General features: G+C 41.1%; 1 protein-coding gene across 1 annotated transcript in view; it reads left to right on the top strand.

Moving 5' to 3' along the window:
* The first annotated feature begins 9,100 nt into the window (after positions 1-9,100).
* The window catches only part of ARHGAP42 (Rho GTPase activating protein 42), a 252,753-nt gene continuing 243,115 nt past the window's right edge, over positions 9,101-18,738 (top strand). The window contains exon 1 of the mRNA XM_045817966.1: positions 9,101-9,775. Within this exon, the coding sequence (XP_045673922.1) occupies positions 9,622-9,775 (154 nt within the window). The 5' untranslated portion in view covers positions 9,101-9,621. The remainder of the gene's footprint in view (positions 9,776-18,738) is intronic.

Raw genomic sequence — 18,738 nt, 5'->3', positions numbered from 1 at the left:
ACTCTCACATCAACAATGAGAGTAAAGCACAACCATTCCATCAAAATAGTTACAAACAATGTAATTGAAAGGTGGCTTCTTTATTTATCAGCTCCCATCCGAGGCCCTGGCTGCAGGTTCCCCACCCCTCACCACCAGTATTGGCATTTAGCTAAGCATCTACTGCTCATTCCACTTACCTTTCCTCCACTTGCCTAATCTTAAAACTGTATCCTCCACTCCTTGTTTCTAAGACCCCTCTTCCATCTAGACTTCGTCCAGGAATTTTTCTAGATCAGCTGTTCTTGAACGTTAGCCAGCATCAAGATCACCAGGATGGCTTGTTAAAGCACAGCTGCTGGGCTGTATCTGGAATTTTTGATTTGGCAGGTGGAGGTTGAGGTCCAAGAATTTACATTCCCATTTAGTTCCCAGGTGATGCTGATGCTGATGCTGTTTGTCTTTAGGTCCCCAGTATTTCATTCATTAATTTAGTCAAAAAACATTTACTGACCACACTGTATGTCAGACAGTGCATTTTGCACCCTCTTTCCCTTAGAACAGTCCTTTCCTGGAAAACCACCAATGACAGATTCTGATGCTTAGGGATTTGGGAATGATTCTACTCAGCACAATCTTCTTCATTTGATTAGCAAACATTTTCTTCAGGACATTGGGGAATTTCACACAATCTAGGCACAATTATTCCAAAATCTGACTTAGTGGAGTGGTGATTAATGGCCTTTTTTTCCTTGTCTTCCAAAATAGCATTTTGCAATTGTATAGGATGTTGATTAAACCTGAGTTTGGAATCTTGGTTAAATCTCATATATATTTTTTAATTTATTGTATAAAAATACTTTTGAAACAATTTAAAACTTGACGACATTTTTGTCATCGATTAATATGCTTTAAGATTCAGTTATGTTAAAGAACTTCCTTTTTATAGTAATGTATGTTGAAATATTTAGGAATAATGTGTCAAAAGGTCTAATATTTATTTAAATGTTTCAGAAAAACTTTACATATGTTTGTCTAGAGGGTATCCAGCCATGTAATACAAAAAATACAGACATTTATTGAAGAAGATCTAAGATACAGAAAACATTGTACATAGGACAATGATGCCACAGTTCCCCTCAAAGTAGGTACCTTGAGACCTCACACAGTTCTCCCAGTCACCATCAGCTGCCCCATTGTATTTTCCTCAATCTCATTGACAGTCTGAAATCTCTTCCCTTTCAAAGGTGATTTTAGTTTTGGGGAAACACAGATGTTGCAGGGCGCCAAATCTGGGCTGTAGGGGGGCTGAGTCATCTGGGTGATTTGATGTTTCACCAAAAAACTCTGCATGAGACGTGATGCATAAGCAGGTGCATTGTACTGATGAAGCTGCCTATCACCAGTTGTCCATAGCTGCAGCCTTCTGAATAGTCTGAATAGTTTCCAAGGAGGAATGTTCAAGCTTAACACAAAATCTGATGCAGATTCATTGCTCTACTTGTTCAGTCATTTTGAATGCAACGTCCACTCAGCACACACGCTCACTCATTGGTGTCTACCACTCCCACTGACTAGTAAGTACAGTGAAGTCATCATTGTTCACACAAGTGTATTCCACTTCACTCTCCTTGGTTGCCAGTTTACATCGATGTTGCACAAACCATTCTCATTATATTATCAATGGCTGGACGTTTTCTGGACAGACCTCATAGTTGAAGGGTGGGGAGAGAGAGAGAGAGGGAAAGGAAGAGAGATGAATATGGCAACATGTTGACATTTGTTCAGTTCAGGTGGACAGCATATTTTTTCAACTTTTTTATATGCTTGAAAATTTTTATGATACAAAGTTGGAGGAAAAGCAAGTTCTGAATAGTTGTAATAATTCATTAAATACTCATCTTCCATACCAACAAGATTTTTACTATATGATAAATGTTATTCTACTTGACACCATAATGTAATAAAGTTCAGAGGGCTTCACAAACTTTGAAGCATTTTTTGGAAAGGTCATAGAGGAATGGATTAGAAGAGTGAACTGTGCAGCAAGTGGAAGTGAGGCTACTTATATTACTTTTATTTATTTAGTAAATTAAAATATACTTTCAGTAATCCACCTCTTTCTCATAATCAAATTTAATAAACTGGCAGCTGGAGAAAAAAAGAATTCACTAATAAATGTAAAAATGTAAAAAAAAAACCCTCTACCCATTCTGAACAAATAACTGTGTCATCATTAAACACAGTTTTGCAAAATTTTCTAATTTCATTTTTAGAATCAATTCACACTGACAGAATTAACAACGTACATTTTAAGAGATAATATGTGTTTTATTTCTCATAAAGGAAGTTGCCACTGTGACTATTGGTTGCAGATTCTCTTTCAGATTTGGGTTTTTTTCTGAAAACCTATCTGAAATGCTCAGACCATAGAGACTGTGGGTCTGTTCTTTTTCAATTATCCTTCTTATCACATTCCTGAGTGTGCTTCACTCTGAGTTAGGACATCTCCTTGCTGGGTGTGGGGCCATTTATTTGAGTTAGTTTCCTTAAGCTCCTTCTGGGCTTGTTATTTGCCTCATCACATTTCTGCCTGCCTCAGCCAGGGTTGGTTACTGGCTTCTGGATACGGCACTTTCAGGGCAGACAGACTCACAGCCTGCAGGCACAGATAATGAGCTCCACTTGCCTTTCATGTTCAGTGGAACTGAGGAAACCTGCAGAGACCTCCACGCCAAATGGGAGAACCCTGGAGGACCTTTTCTCTGCTCTCCTACACATCTGCCCAGGTGCCTCTGCCAGAGAAGCCAAGAAACAATTTTTAAAAGACTGTAAGGCACTCATGTATTCAAAACATTTATTAGGTAACTTCTGTGGGCTGGTAGTGTTTATATCTCTTTAAGAGATATAAAGAAGGTGTAAGAGATATAGAGAGTAAAGTCTAAAGGCTTAGAGGCTAAAAGCAAAGGGTATAGATGTGGGGAAAAAGCCATGTAAAAATATATTATAAATTTGTATATATGTGCTAACAGACATATTCATTCCTCTGTGGTCTTGGAGTCAGAATGGGTGTGTTATGTGCTGTTGAGTCAGCTCTGACTCCTGGGGACCCTGAGAATGAGTGATGTCCACAATGGCCTGTGCTCAACAGCCCTGCTCAGCTCCTGCAGACTTGAGCCTAGGGCTTCTTTTATGGAGTCAGTCACCTCATATGTAGTCTTCCTCTAGGCCCTCTGCCTTCTATTTACCCCAGCATGATTGTCTTTTCCAAAGAACCTATACTCCTCATGATGTGCTTTGAAGTAGGATAGCTTCATTTATGTCATTTTTTCCTCCTGTGGTGTCTCAGGCTTAGTTTGCCCTGGGGCCTACTTGTTTATCTTTCGGGTGGCCTAGGTGATCTCTAGAACTCAACGCCAACGCCATATTTCAAAAGAATCTTTTTTTTTCTATCACCCTTCTTCACTGTCCAACTTTCACATCTGTACATAGTAATTAGAGTCAGAGTCAGCACTGTTTAACCTGCAGGTTTTGTTTGTTGTGGGATTTTTGTGTTCTTATCCTCATAAAATTTCTACCTCCAGAGTTAGAGTGAGGACTAGTAGCCTAGTAGGATCAGGGACACTGTAGGTGCCCAGCAAAATCTGGTCTCCTCTCGGGTGCACAGTGGTAGCTGTGGAATCCAGCAGAAGCATCCCCTCAAAGGGTTCCATTTAAGAGGTAAGGGAGGACAAAAGCTGAGGTCAAACACAAATGTATGTATCGAAGCACACGTGGGTGAAGTGACAGAATACTACCCATACTTGATTCTCATTGTCAGTGTGGAGGAGTGTCCTCATCCTGAAAGAGGCACAGTGATGTGTCATGTCTGGAGCTAAACGGGACCTAAGTGAAATCATGAATGTGAAGAGCTTAGGACCCTGTCTGGCACACTGCAAGCACCGAATAGATAACATCCACTATCACTTTCACCCCTAATCTTATACTTGGGGAAGCCAGAAAGCCTGGAGGTAAATCTCCCCAAATCACACAGCTAATAAATGACCTTCGTGTGACCATTTGATTAATACCTCTACTCTAACTTACTAAATGGAAATTTTAGAGCAGAAATGAGGTAGGTTTTTGCTTACCCTTATATTCTCAGCACCCACCGTGGAAAAGCCAGGTAATATATACCTATATGTATTTGTTGAATGCATTCGATTTTGATTTTTATAAAAGATTGTATTTATTTATTTTTAGAGAAAGGGGAAATGAAAGAGAAAGAAAAGGAGAGAAACATCAATGTGTGGTTGCCTCTTACATGCCCCCAACGGTGGACCTGGCCTACAACCCAGGCATGTGCCCTGACTGGGAATTGAACAGGCGACCCTTTGGTTTGCAGGCCTGCGCTCAGTTCACTGAGCTACACCAGCCAGAGCTGATCTTGATGTTTTTTTAAATCATGGTCTTTTTGACTATATAGACCTGGATCAAAATCCCAGTGCCAGTATCTGTTAGCAACACAAACTTAAGCAATTAACCATTTGAACCATAATTTCCCCAACTGTTGAAAATGAGTCTGACAGTAATTAAACATATTCACATGATTGTGGAGAAGGTTAAATGAGTTGATATATTTATTGTACATAAGCACTATGTATCACACCCAGCACATCAGGTGCTCCTTATATTTTAGTCTATCTTTTGCTGTTTGCTTAAAGGTTTTCTGTCAGAGGTAGCAAACATTATGATTTGCCACAAGAGGGCAATACTAAATGGAAATAGAAATCTATGCCTACAAACAAAACAAAACAAAAAAAAACTTTTTGAAATCACATAAATTCATCTTTCTCTCTTTCCTTCTCTCTCTACCTCCTTTTCTTCTCTGGGTAAATGTAGCCAGTTGATGAGTGTTTCATACTTAGAATTCCATTTTATTCCAGCATTCTGTTCTTTAGAAGTCTGTCATCATAATAAAATCTTAGCTCTGGAAGGGGCTTTAAAAGTCCTATTGTCACATGGAATACATTTCCCCCTCTGTAGTTATTCCTGCTTTCTTAGTCGGTTATCTTGACTTGCTGCTCTCCTTGGCACTTCCGTTAAACTAAACCCGACACCCCTGAGTGTGAGTGTGGCACATCTCTCCCCTAGACAGCACCTCCTAGTCACACTAACTTTACCTCAAACTTAGCATGAGAAACCAAGCCTATTTACATTTATTCTAAAAAGATAATACTTTTCAGTTATACAGGCTTAAATCTTAGAGAGTTGTGTTAGATTCTTCATCCCTGCAATCACACAGTATGTTTCTTTCCTGTATTTAATCTGTGTACTGCCCATCTTTCCCTTGTTCTCATGTCTACCTCCCTAGCCCATCTTCTCATCTCTCCTCATCTCTCAACCATTTGCCTGATGGTCTTTCAGCCATTGCTTTAAATTATGTATATTGGATGATAAGCCCTTGGAGTCAATACATTCACACAATGTAGTCTATGGTTCTCTGCTCTTCCTAGAAAAGACTACCATTTCATGCACCTGGACAAAGTGAAGTTTCTTTTATAACCGAGGTTACATTTATTGTGTGTCTGTGTTTCATGGCAACAGCAGAAAGGAAGATGGGAGAGCTGTATCCTTTGGAGAGGAACTCTGGTATTAAATTTTAGCTGCAAAAAACAATGTTAGCAAGTCACACAGGCTGCTGTCACTAGTGCTATGACACATATACTTGCCTATCATAGAGTGCAATGTTATACATCAACCAATCTGAGAACAATTGTGTGGGACCAAAAAAAATGTGCTTAATAAAGCAGAATAAATTGCCATGGATGGGCTTGATAAGAATTTCCTTTTTTGGTTAGCAGAAGAGTATCTTAGAAACATTTTTGATTAAAAAAATTATGTAGGTTCAAAGGGTCTTAAAAACAAATCTGATTTTTATATCTTTGTTTCTCTAATTAATAAGAAAATCATCTAAGTGAAGTGATTCAGCCACAAAGGACAAATATTGTGTGATTCTACTTATATGAGTTACCTAGAGCCATCAAATTTGTACAGATAGAAAGCAGAATAGTGGTTACCAGGGACTAGGGGGGGAGGGTAGAGGAAGTTGCTGTTTAATGGGTACAGAGTTTCAGCTGGAGAAGATAAATGTGTTCTGGAAATGAATGGGGATGGTGGTTGCACAACAGTGTGAATATACTTAATGCCACTGAATTGTACACTTAAAAGTGTGTAAAATGATAAATTACATGTTATGTGTATTTACCATAATAAGAATACTTAAAGGTATTAAATCATGTATTTTGTTCATGTGGGTTCAATGTTATTTTTCTAGACATGATGTAAGTTTGAACGAGAATGATACAAAAACTTCTTTCAAGGAGCATGCTTTGAGAAAATACAACCTGTGGGCAGAAAGGTAAGCTGTGGCTGTGTCACTCGTTGCCTTCTGGCTGTAGGAAGGACTGAAGGGTATGTTCAGTCTTCTGGGATGCGTTCACCTTCTGTTTAGTCATTCTTCACCAGGCCTGAACTTAGCCTCAGAATCTGAGCCTGGAAGGCCTAAGTCTACAAAACTAACTAAATAATAATAACAACCTAACTACAACACGTACTAAGTACATATTAAGCATCAGACTTAATTGCTGGACATGATCTAGGTCAAGAAAAAGGTTTGAGGCAGATATTTACAAATATCATACATTAGTTTACTCTCCTCACTCACTATTTTGCTCTTTGAAAGAAACAAAGTCCCACACATCCCATTTCAGAATTAAGAAAACAAACAGAGACATTTCTCTGTGCCAGTAACCATGCCAAAGAGTGTGTCAGCCAATAACATTTGTGAGACTCACCATGCAGCCGACAGGGACACGTACTATGAAGTGGAAGTTTTTGGAGAGGCTACATTTCAATCCATTAAAAAAAAAGCTTCCCAGTATAGGCACTCTTATTTAGAAAGCCTGTTCTCAGAAAGAATCTGGTTTAGTTATTATGCTGGGAAAACAACAGTTCAAAACTGCCCGTAAATCTACCTCAAAGCAAAACTATTTTTGGTGTCTCTCAAGTTGCTGAGCTAATGCGGCATAAGACAAAGCCTGACTAGCAGGTATAATTAAAGGATGAATCACCGGGGTAAGTCATGAGTAACCCTAAAGGCACCTACAGGGAAAAAGTCCATTATAACATATTAAATTTTAGAGGCTAAAGGACGAAGGGTGGGAGGAAAAGTGCTTATTCCCTATGAATGAAATGACGGGCCTTAGAGGAAACGTAGTGATGAGGGCACCAGTGCATTATTGGCACAGGGACCATTGTGCCTCAGGTGGCATGGGTACTCTTCCTCCATGTTTTCTCTTCTGAGAACTGTGTGAGGTGAGGTAGTATGTGTTGCTTTATTTATCTCTCTGTATAAATCACATGTCTGCCCAGATCCCAGTAATGTAGACAGTAGGTAGAGAACATGCAATTCCACACCTGAATGGGTAAATGATCACCCATGTCTAGAATAAATCTGTCCTATACTTTTAAAGAAAAATGAAAATTGACATCCAGCACAGTGATATTTAACAGAGTGGTATTTAACAAAGATTGTTGATGCATTTTTAAAGAATTAATCACAGGACTTTTATTTAATGAAGAACAGGAAGGAATTATTTTATTTTATCCTGTTTCATATCTCAGCAACCGGCACTGCATTTAGTTTCTTGGAACAGTGACATGGCAGAAGTTGAAAGAAAACTGTTTGTTTGGTCCGACTGGTTTTTTGTCTCTTGGCTGTGCGATGAATAGATAAAATCAACTCAGGTGGAAAACAGCCCTGGCTGCTGCCCTGTCACTCCATTAACTGACAAATAGTAGCTAGCTTTGTGCCTCCACTCCCACCCCACCCACCCAAATGAAGACTATTTAACTGACAGACTCAAGTTAGACACTTGGAGTTAAAATGACTCAAATGGTGAGTGGCCATTGTTCTAATATTTTGAAGTCTAACCACCCAGGAAGGTCTTTAAGTCTGATTTTCCTGGCTCAGAAGAATTTAAATCAAAGGCATCAAATACACTGTTTACATCATCTTATCTGTTTTAGTTTAAGGTTTATGTGCTATTTGTAATGTTTATGTGTAGTTAAAAAAACATTTGAAACTAAAAGTCTTGACAGTCTCTGAAACTTAATTGGGAAAAATGTCAAGCACTTTAATGGAATTTTTCCCATGATCTGTAGAAGAAGTCCACCCCCACCCCCCACAGATGGTTCAAATGGACAAAGCAGTGAAGACAGAAATTAAAAGCAGATTCATAAGAAAAATAACTGGGTTCTCAGAAACCCAATAGATGATAGAAGGACTGGATGAATACAGCATTTTCTGTCGGTGTCAAGCTCTGGAGAGAACAGAAATTTATTAGGTGATCCTGTACCAGAGAAGGGGTAACTGCCTCTTCGTGGAAATTAACTATTCTTTTAGAACACCAGCCAGCTTCAATAGGAAAATCTGTATCCTTGTAGGGCAGTTCCATCCAGCTGCCTATAAAAGATAGAATATTGTGAGGCAAATAGGTTTTCTTCTAGCAGTAGGAGCACCTAAGTCTGAGCTGGGTATTTGGGGTATGGAGAAGACCCCAAATCTTCCCACCTTCACTACTTGGAAAAACAGTAAACAGCCCCAGGCCTATGAAGCTTTCAGTTTAAATATAAAACCCCTGCTTTTCTTCAATCAATGAAATGAGCAACGGGAAAGAGGCCGGAAAACTTTTCAACCTGGAATTTATATGCATTCAGTGGAGACGTGTGAAGCAAAATCTAAACTAATGTTTAAAGTAGCATCTTCCCACCAGGTTTCAAAATGAAGGCCGGTTTCCCTGCCAGAGGATTCTAGGGAGTGAGGTAGTGAGGAAGAGAGGTAAGGGGAAGTATGTTGGGAGTTTGAGAAACTTGTGTAGAATGGAGGACCCAAAGTGCCACCGTTGGCTGCAAGGAGCTGGGAGCCCAGGAGGGGACGGAGTTAACGCCCAGAGCACGGGAAGGAGCGCGATCCCGCCGCTCGAGCGCGGAGCTTGGGAACCGAGTGCGGGCGGTGGGGTGGGGGAAGGAGGGTAAATGAGAGAAGGGGCGGGGTGGCGCGGGGTTGGGGCTCGGAGGCAGGAGGAGGGTCTCTCTGACCCTGAGTCGGATTTGCAAGCTCTCTGAGCTTGCGTTCTCGGAGGGGGAGGGTTTCCCCGGCCCCTCCGGAGTGGCGGCTGGGCACTTCTGTCTCACTGCACCAAAGACTGTCAAGAGAGTAGAGAGTGGAGCTGCCGGAAGTGTCTGCGCGCGGAGAGAACTTTCCTGCTCCAGCCGAGGCCCGGAGCCTCCGTCGCCTGGGTGCTCGCAGCTACGATGTGCGGTGATGACAACACCCTAAGCAGACCCGCGCCTCGGCCCACCCCTGGTGTGTGTGCCAGCTTGGCTTCAAGAGAAGACTGAGTTCGGTGGTGTCCGTGCGCCACGGGAACCCGGCGCAGGCGGCGGGGCGCGCGGGGGCCGTTTCCTCTGCGCAGTCCCCTCGCTTCCCGGCGCGTTCCTCGCGATCGCGCGTCCCAGAGCCTGTCACGGTCACCGATTACCCTCGCCCTGACTGCCGGCCAGGACGTGTCCCCGGCGGCCGCTGGCAGTGCCTGTGCCATGGGGCTGCCTACTCTGGAGTTCAGCGATTCCTACTTGGACAGCCCGGATTTCAGGGAGCGCCTCCAGTGTCACGAGATTGAGCTGGAGCGGACCAACAAGTTCATCAAAGAGCTGATTAAGGATGGCTCTCTGCTCATTGGGGCGCTGAGGAGTAAGTAGAGCTGGCTCGGGAAGGTGGAGGGGGCTAGGGGATCTGGAGTGTTCCCCCGGGGTACGGGTTGAGAAGTGGGATGGAGGAGAAGGAGCTTCTTTTGTTTGAATGGGTTTGGGGACAATAGCTGAAGAGCTCCCCTGCTGGTTGCCAACAAAGTTTGTTCTTAGGTGTTCTTTACCACCATGCATGCCTTCGGAGGAGGGAAGAGTTTTCTAATAAACACTGTAATGCATCCTGGATAAAGTTGTACAAAAGCCATCTTTTGTATAACGTTCCAGGAAAAAATGTAGGGGACTATTTTAAGGGTAATTTGAACACTTAAAAAATCCTTAAGTAAGTATTCAAGAATTTGCCCTACGGGTAAAACGAAGCTAATCTGTTTAGTGATATTCAAAGTATATGATTATTTTCTTATGTATAGCAGTGGCTGTTCATTAGACACAATCAAGAGCTGGCTTTTAAAAAATACGTAGTTTTGCCATTTAATAAGATGATGGAAGACAGCCTGAGCCAGTGAATTTTATCTCTTTACAGGTTATTGTGCATGTTAATTTTTGGTTTACATTATAAATCCAGTGGTGGTGGTGTCACCAAGGATGTGCGTTCAGTGGCGGAAGGCCAATGGGATCTGATCACCTACAGGAAGTAAAGAAGGCCCCAGGGGGCTTTTCCCACTTCCTCTCCCTCACAGCTCCTGACCTGGATCTCCACTTTTAATTACTGAGACCTAAGAAAGATTTAGGAAAAGGAACTCCAGAGTTTCGCATGTAGATAATTAAGTGGCTAATGGAGAAGGCTTAACTCATTACCTTCCCTAGGGTATATTGACATCTTAACAGAGCCTTCGGGATGCTTTAGCCTCTGAAAAGTAGTCCTGGAATCTCTGGCCTCTGAGGGCTGGTGTGTGCAATATTTTCGTAAGTTGGAAAGGCCTTTAGGTGATCTAGCAGTCCTAGTCCCCAGGACATATGTACGGGACACATCATTGTATATGTAAAGTTCAAGGTCAGTAATAACATAATGGGAGTATGTGTGTGCCGGCAAAAGACATTAGCATCTGATGGCGAAATGTATTCATGTAAGGATGGAGCTTAGCAAAATGTATTGAAATTAGTGTGCTTCCAAATCCTTCTTTATTTTAACCATCCCCAAAAGTAGAACATTTACTTATCACTTAGGTTACTTAACTGGGTAAAGAAAATATCTTTTATGCCCACAGTCACTGAATTTCTGAATCTGAGGCTACTGCTGATAACGGTATTTACTAATTTGTGAGAAATACAATTTATCTGCACTTCTTTCCATCCTGTGTATAGACAGATGTGAACTCTCCTTCCTTTGGGTTTGCGAATCCTGCTTGGGGTCTTGGGACTAGATCTCTGCCTCTTAGAGACCATAATGCCTCTTCAAAAAGTTTCCCCATCAGAGTGCTGAATGCTCAACCAACTCTTGCTGGAGATGCCGAATAGTCTACAAATGACATTTCTCTTTACTGCTGGTGATCAGTTTTAGTGTTCCAGAAGTCGAAAATGGATAAAACCTATGAACTGTACATTATTTTACCAGTAACTTTATGTACTTTATGATGATTTTGAATCTAGCCTTACAAAAATCAGGGTATTTCCATCCTTACTATTTGTTCTTGCATTTTGTTAGTGAAGAAATCTCGACAGTGTAAGGTCCTCAAATGTATAGATCCTGTTTTTAGGATCCGTAGGTTTGTGATGAGAGTGCGTTCCAGTCATGTGCTATGCAATGACATTTCGGTCAACAGTGGTGGGGCCCTAAGATTATAATGGAGCTGAAAAATTCCTGTTACTAGTGACGTGGTTGCTGTCCTTGGTTGTATCCCCACTCATTCTTTACAGGTTTGTGGTGATGCTGGTGTAAACACACCTGCTGTGCTGCCAGTCCTATAAAAGCGTAGCATATACAATTATGTATGGCACATAGTAATACAGTAAATGACTGTATTACTGGCTTATGTATTTGCCGTACTATAGTTTTTTATTGTATTTGAGTGTACTCTTTCTACTTATAAATTGGAAGTTTGCTGTAAAACAGTGTGTCATGTAACACCAGCAGCAGCCTCAAACATCTGTTTATTGTGTCTCTTGATTGCATAATTTTCTTTTGTACTTGATTTAATCTCACATTGTTTTATAAATTTAGTGTAGTGAAAGTGTGCAGTGTTTGTATAAAGTCTATGGTAGTGTACAGTGATGTCATAGGCGTTCACATTCACTCACCACTGACCCACCCAAAGCAACTTCCAGTTCTGTAAGCTCTGTTTGCAGCAAGTGCCCTATATATGTGTACCATATTTTATGTTTTATACTGTATTTTACACTACTTTTTCTCTGTCTAGATATATTTAGATAAACAAACAATTATAGTGTTACCATTGCCTACAGCATTCAGTATGGTAGTATGCTATACAGATTTGTAGCTTAGGAGCAAGAGGCTAAATACCGTTCAGCCTAGGTGTGTAGTAGGTTATACCATCTAGGTTTGTGTGAGTGTGCTCCCTCATGTTCTCACAGTAATGAAATCAAAATTGCCTAATTGCACATCTCTCAGAATGTGTCCTTGATATTTAGTAAAGCATGACTGTTTTTTGTTTAACTAACATTCGATTATTGCTTCTCTCATTGTGGAAGGAAAATATTTTATTGCCTTGTTAAAAAATTCCCAGCCTCAGATGCCAAGTAAGAAAAATTTGGAGCAGAAGAACCCTTGAAGTCACATTATGGCACTGGTTTTCTTCCAGCAAGCCCCCTTCAGTCCCTTGGGGATGATGCTCTGAGGCTGGGCTGCAGCTGCATTCAATGCCCACTATGTGAAGCACTAGGACGGTGGGATAGGAATGTGTCCGAAGGACTCGAAGCCTGCTCAGTTCTGTCTTTGATTCAGCAAGGAGCCTTCCTCCCCCGTCCTGTCCTTTCCTTACTGTTTTTCCTTTCTGCCAGAGAAGACTTCACCTTCCCTATCCTTAAACTATGTCTTTCCATTCTCTTACATACTGTTTCAATAGTGTATCCATTATCCATTCAGTGTTATTTTTAGCACTTCTTATTGCTGTTATTTTCATTAGTAATTTATGGTTCTTACAATAACCTTCCTGCATAATCATCAATACATTTCTAAGCATCTTCTATTCTTTTCATCTTAGTTAATAACTTTCCTGGTGAGAATATTGGCATGCACTTTTGGTTAATTCACGCGTGACTGTTCCCGCAGGAGTTACATGTGCTCCTTGGTCTCTGGTTCAGCATATAGGTGTCTTTAATCGACTATTTGGAAGGATCCTTATATATGAAAACCTTAAGAGGATGATTTCAATTTCAAATATATGTAAGATACTTAACATTTTAACATGAATTATTGCATTTCATATTCACATCCACTCTGAGAAAATGGATGACAGTTTAAGTAGATTGACATAGACCTGAGTTTAAGTCCTGATGCTGTGAAATGCTGTGTGACACTTGGGCATTCCTACCTTTTCTGTAAAATGAGGGAACATTTGTAAAAATCTCATCACTAGGATTATTTGTTTATTTTGTTACAAGCCACATGGATGGTGGTGAGTAATATTTGAGAGTATTTGATACTGGTGAAGTGGGTTTCCGTTCATGCTGTGTGACTTAAAAATCTTCACCCTTTTCATTGAGTGTTATCCTGTGAACTTAGTTCTTTAACTAAGTTTGGGTTGTGACATCATAGGCTAGTTTTCCTTATGAATCTTCTTTTATGTTTCAAAGAAACATTTCAAAATGGCTTTCTCATATAATTGCCCCTTTGCTTTCTCTTCCTTTATACATTTGAATTCAAAGGACCATCTTTAAGTAGAGCTTTGACATTGCAAGAATAGAAAAATACTCTCTGCCTCCGCCCCTCCCCCCTCAAAAGGAGATAAAGAAAAAAGAATAGACAGAAATGGAATTGTATTCATTAAACTGAATGACTGGGTGGGGAGAATGTATCAGCATTCTTTTCTTTTTTAATATTTTATTTATTTATTTTTAGAGAGGGAAGGGAGAGAGATAGAGAGAGAGAGAGAGAGGTTGCTGGGGGTTATGGCCTGCAACCCAGGCATGTACCCTGGCTGGGAATCGAACCTGGGACACTTTGGTTCCCAGCCCACGCTCAATCCACCGAGCTAAGCCAGCCAGGCTTGCATCAGCATTCTTTACTCCACCTTGCCCTTCAGCTTCTGGCCCAGTTCTGCTTTCTTATCACTGCCTCCGTCCTCTAATTGCCTCAAGGTGGGATCAGCCAGCCTTTCCCTCTGCCTTTAGGATATTGTTTCTCTAATGTCTATGTCTGTGCTTCTTTTAAAGGAAAAAAAAAATTAGTGGATTCTAATATAGATTTAATTATTTATTATGATAACTTAGTAAGTATACACATGCATGAAACTATAATTCCTTTGCTTATTCACACAGTCTTATTCAAAGCGAATCAGTTTACTAACTAAATATAAACAATACTGTGAAATTAATAACAAATTTTTCAGCGACATTTCATTAATCTACTGGATGATGTTTTGCTGAAACAAAATTTCCTCTCATATAAAAACTGCTGATAATATCTTGTTTGTTGATTCATTTTCTCTGTTTTTCCCCATTGAAACTGCAGTTCTTTAAAATCTTCTTGCCCTGAGAGTGGCCTTCTCTCTATTGCAAACCTTACTCATTTACTGGTCATGTTGCCTGTGTTTTTAAAGCCTAGTTCTTGGCACTAGTGACCCATGGCACAACAAGAAGGACAACTAATTTGAGTGGTAGGTTGCTCATAAGTTGATGTATAATTTGCAGTGCTAATCATTAGAAAGGGGCAAGCACACGATTTCTCAAAGGTGTCTACCCTCAGGGTCCTCAGACCTCAATTTATAAAGTACACTACTATGGCGCTCCTGTAATCTGGGGCAAAGTAGTTGTTTATATTAAAAACAACAGCAACAACAAAAAACAAATGCAAAGGCTACATGGAAATATCTTAGGAAAGGTGAGGTAGGTACTCCTGTCTTCCATTTGCTGTGTTTCACAAGCTCACCTTTAGCCCAGGTATCACTTCTTTCTTCACTCTAATCCAGTCTCTGGCTTGTACGCATATTCAGGGCCCACTATGTTACCAGTTTTTGGTGGCACAGGAGAGGAATTAAATAAAATTTAAAAGAACAAAAACGAGTTTAAGAAATTTGGAAGACTTTCTTTTGTTATTGCGCCACTTACCTGGTCATCCCTCAACTTTCAGTGAGAACTGCTATTGTTTCAGGATAGTTTCAGTATTTAAATTTGCACCTAGGTTTTATTTAGTTGAAGCGGAACTGGTAGATTCCTGTTTACCTTCCAGGAGCTACTTCACTGCTGCTATTCCACTAGGGCCCTTGCAATTGTTTAGCTGTGCAGCCTAATCAGAGGAGTGCATGTGGAATCGTTTGGTTCTTCTAGTCATTGGAATTTAAGTTAAGTGAGCAGAAGTGACTGTATTCTTCAAATGAACTGTAATTAATTTAGGAACTGGTAGATTAGGAATGTGGTGCTTTAAGGTTCTGCTTCAGAGAAATGTACAAGTAAAAGCAGTTATACTCGTGTTCATTTAAATGGGAGCCTTGCCTTGGTGCTTATCAAAGTGGAATTAAATAGTGCTGGCTAAGTACTTCCCTCTACCACTCTTCCGATTCTCTACTGGAACTTAATCGGCACCCTTTAACAATATTGTCTTTCTTGCTATTGGATTTCCTTTTTCAGAAGGTAGTGATTGAAGGGCTGTCCTCTTAGAAGGCAGGGGAATGGGTTGCTGGGAGAGCAGAAAATGTTTCCTGCCTGGTGGAGAAGAATGGCTTACCGAGAACCACCCTTTGCACTGCCTCCTATGAGTTCTGGTCAAGGTACTCTGAAAGTGCAAACATCTCAGGTAACCACTAAACTTTTAAGTCAACGAAAAGCTGTTTTTACAAATATACTTTCAATTGGTAATATTTCTTAGGGCACAATACTGTGTTGATGCTGCAAAAACGTTACTCAAGATTATGCAAGAAAAATAATAATAGCCATGGCTGGTGTGGCTCAGTGGATTGAGCACTGGCCTGCGAACCAAAAGGTTGCCGCTTCAATTCCCATTCAGGGCACATGCCTGGGTTACCATCCAGGTCAGGTCCCTGCTGGGGGGCGTGCAAGAGGCAACCACACATGGATGTTTCTCTCTCTCGCTCTCCCTCCCTCCCTCCCTTCCCCTCTGTCTAAAATAAATAAATACAATCTTTAAAAAAAAGAAAAATAATAGTAAAGCTTTGTTGGGAACCGCCCTGACTGGTATCAGAAGCTGAAACCCCCGCCTAGCTAAGGCTAAGGGAACGCCCTTGGAACCGTGAGCCAGCAAGGAGACAAAAGCTTATCTCCCTGGCAGGAATGCTGCTTCTGCTGCTGAACCCCAAAAAGCTTGGTCGGTTAGCCAAAGACGGGTAAGATTCCCCACGGGGAGAACAACCCAAGCCAGGCACGATCACTTTGGGAGGCCCCCCAAAAGAAGGACTTGGGGGGGCTGCAGCAAAAGGGGGTGATGGACCCTCACTCCTCGGCTTTGACAAAGTCTGAGTTCTCAGCGTCCGGAAGAAAATCTCCTTATCTCTCGGTGGCCTTAGTTCCCGCGCTCCACCTAAGCCTGAAACAATGACAGGGTAATACAGCTCGGTACTGGGAAGTGCGGATTTCCCGGGGTGATCAGGCCTAAGAAAGAACATGTAAATTACTGTGAAACCTTCTTTGTTTGGAACGCTCTCAGTTGAATGAGAAGGGTCTTAGGAGGAAGCTAGTTCGTTCCTCAGCCTTACAGCTCTTTGACCCCCCAACTCAATAGACGGGCAGAGTTCTTTGTTTTCTATAGTTCCTTACTTCCCCTAATGAGTATTGTACTTTACCTGAGTTATTATGTAGCATGAGCCCAATAAAAGCAGGTATGGACTGTAAATTGGCGCGCTCCCCACTAGGGGGGGTGGCCATTCTGTCCCTACTTCCCCACAGAAACTAGTCTGTCTCTGTGCATGTTGTTATTTCTCGTGTGTTTGTTGTCGAGCCATCCACAGCGTTCCGTGGTCACTGCTAGCCGGTGACCCACGCGCAACAAAGCTTATATTCGGTATTGCTTTGATGTCAAACACAATTTTATTCAAGCAATGAATATGTAGAGAGTAGCAAATTTTCTCCTAGATTTATAGAGAAATATTAGGTTAAAAATTTTAGATTTGCCCTGGCTGGCGTGGCTCAGTGGATTGAGTGCTGGCCTGTAAACCAGAGTTGCTGGTTTGATTCCCAGTCAGGCACATGCCTGGGTTGCAGGCCAGGTCCCCAGTGGGGGGTGCAGGAGAGGCAACCACACATTAATGTTTCTTTCCCTCTCTTTCTCCCTCCCTCCCCTTTTCCAAAAACAAATAAAAATCTTTAAAAAATTTAGACTGTTAAGCCACATTTAGTAAATATTATATAATAAATGTTTACTATGGGCAGATAGAACAGGGTGAAGGAAAGGGGGTTATTTACACTTGAATCTCCTTTGTGAATATTGTTTCTTGCCAGAGTTGATTGCCACCTGTTCTGGCCTGAGCCATCACTGCCGTCTGCATGGTAGTTTCTGCTCATATCACCTTCTAGGCAGGTGCCAGCTGTCTTCTATCCCCACCTGCCACCCATCAGTTTCAACTTGCAGCTCTGCCCGTCTTCCTTGTCCCTCCATCTGGCTGAACATCTGCCCAGGATCTAATAATCCTGATAGTGTAACCTCAGTGGATCTGGCCCCATCCATCAAGGACTTGCTACCTGCTTCTTGCTGACTTTTATCCTGAAAATTAAAACCAGTTGCTGAGCATTTGGCTCTCTAGTGCATGGAATCTGGGCTTCATCTTTTACAGCTGCCATATTCTGAGGTTAATGGCTGGGATTTGTGTAAATATAGCAACTTCCATAATATTTGGTCATCTTAACTGCCCTTGGAGCAAAGGAAAAGGGGCAGGGTGCTAACAGGACAAGTCAGTAGCAATGCAGTTATTTTATCAGTTTTGTTTTTGGCCAGGTGAATCTAGACTTTGGCCTGGATATTTCTGGTAATTTGGATCCTTCCCTATGGAATTACATATAACTGGAATGTTTGGTTAATCAGAATACATCCTTGGTCATATATACAGGGTTCTGATTTTATTATCAAGAACACAGTTATAATGCTGAAGAAAGTGTTACAGCAAAACACGCTTGTACAACACTGTGCGTAAGGGATGTGATTTGCTTCAGAAAAAGTGAATTGTGGAATAGTATGGTGCTTTAATAGCTAATACTCTCTATATTTTCCAGTCTTTTTCTTTGTTGCAGAGGTGTGTATGCCTAAAAGAAGAAAAAATAAGCACTAATTTTCTAGGGTGTTTGAATCTTTTGAGGGTAATTTGTCTAGTTGTACTTTTTACATGGAACATGGTGGGAAAATATAGGGTAAGACTAATAATTAACTCTGTGTGGATTATTTTATCTTAATTACTACAGATTTTTCAGTTTTTAGGGTATATAGTAAAGTCTTTAGTTCTGATATTTTAAAAATGCCAAACCATGACTTTTTAATGACCTGATTAGGGTGATTACTGGGGATAATGGGTTGTCTTACATTTTGTGAAAGACAGAGAACCGTCCTGGCGTAGTTCTTAGTGTCAGGTGGTAGAAAAAAGTTGGGGAAAATGCACTGTGTGCATGACTTTGCCACATGAATAGTATTCTCCCGAACCTTGGCTTTATTCTGGGAAAAAGTGTGTAGACACAAATGACCCTTTCATTTGGAAGTCAGACAGACAGATTTCTCAGTAGTGGAATTTCTATATTTCCCCACACAAATCTAAAAAGCAGTACTGCTTGCGCGTTTATGAAAGACAAGCCAAATCATATTCCCCTGTGTGCAAATACGTACTGGAGCTTATC

The sequence above is a fragment of the Phyllostomus hastatus genome, unplaced genomic scaffold, assembly GCF_019186645.2.
Source record: "Phyllostomus hastatus isolate PE091 unplaced genomic scaffold, TTU_PhHast_1.1 phas_scaffold_317, whole genome shotgun sequence".
NCBI classification, from domain to species: domain Eukaryota; kingdom Metazoa; phylum Chordata; class Mammalia; order Chiroptera; family Phyllostomidae; genus Phyllostomus; species Phyllostomus hastatus.
This window is presented reverse-complemented; position numbering and strand designations above follow the sequence as displayed.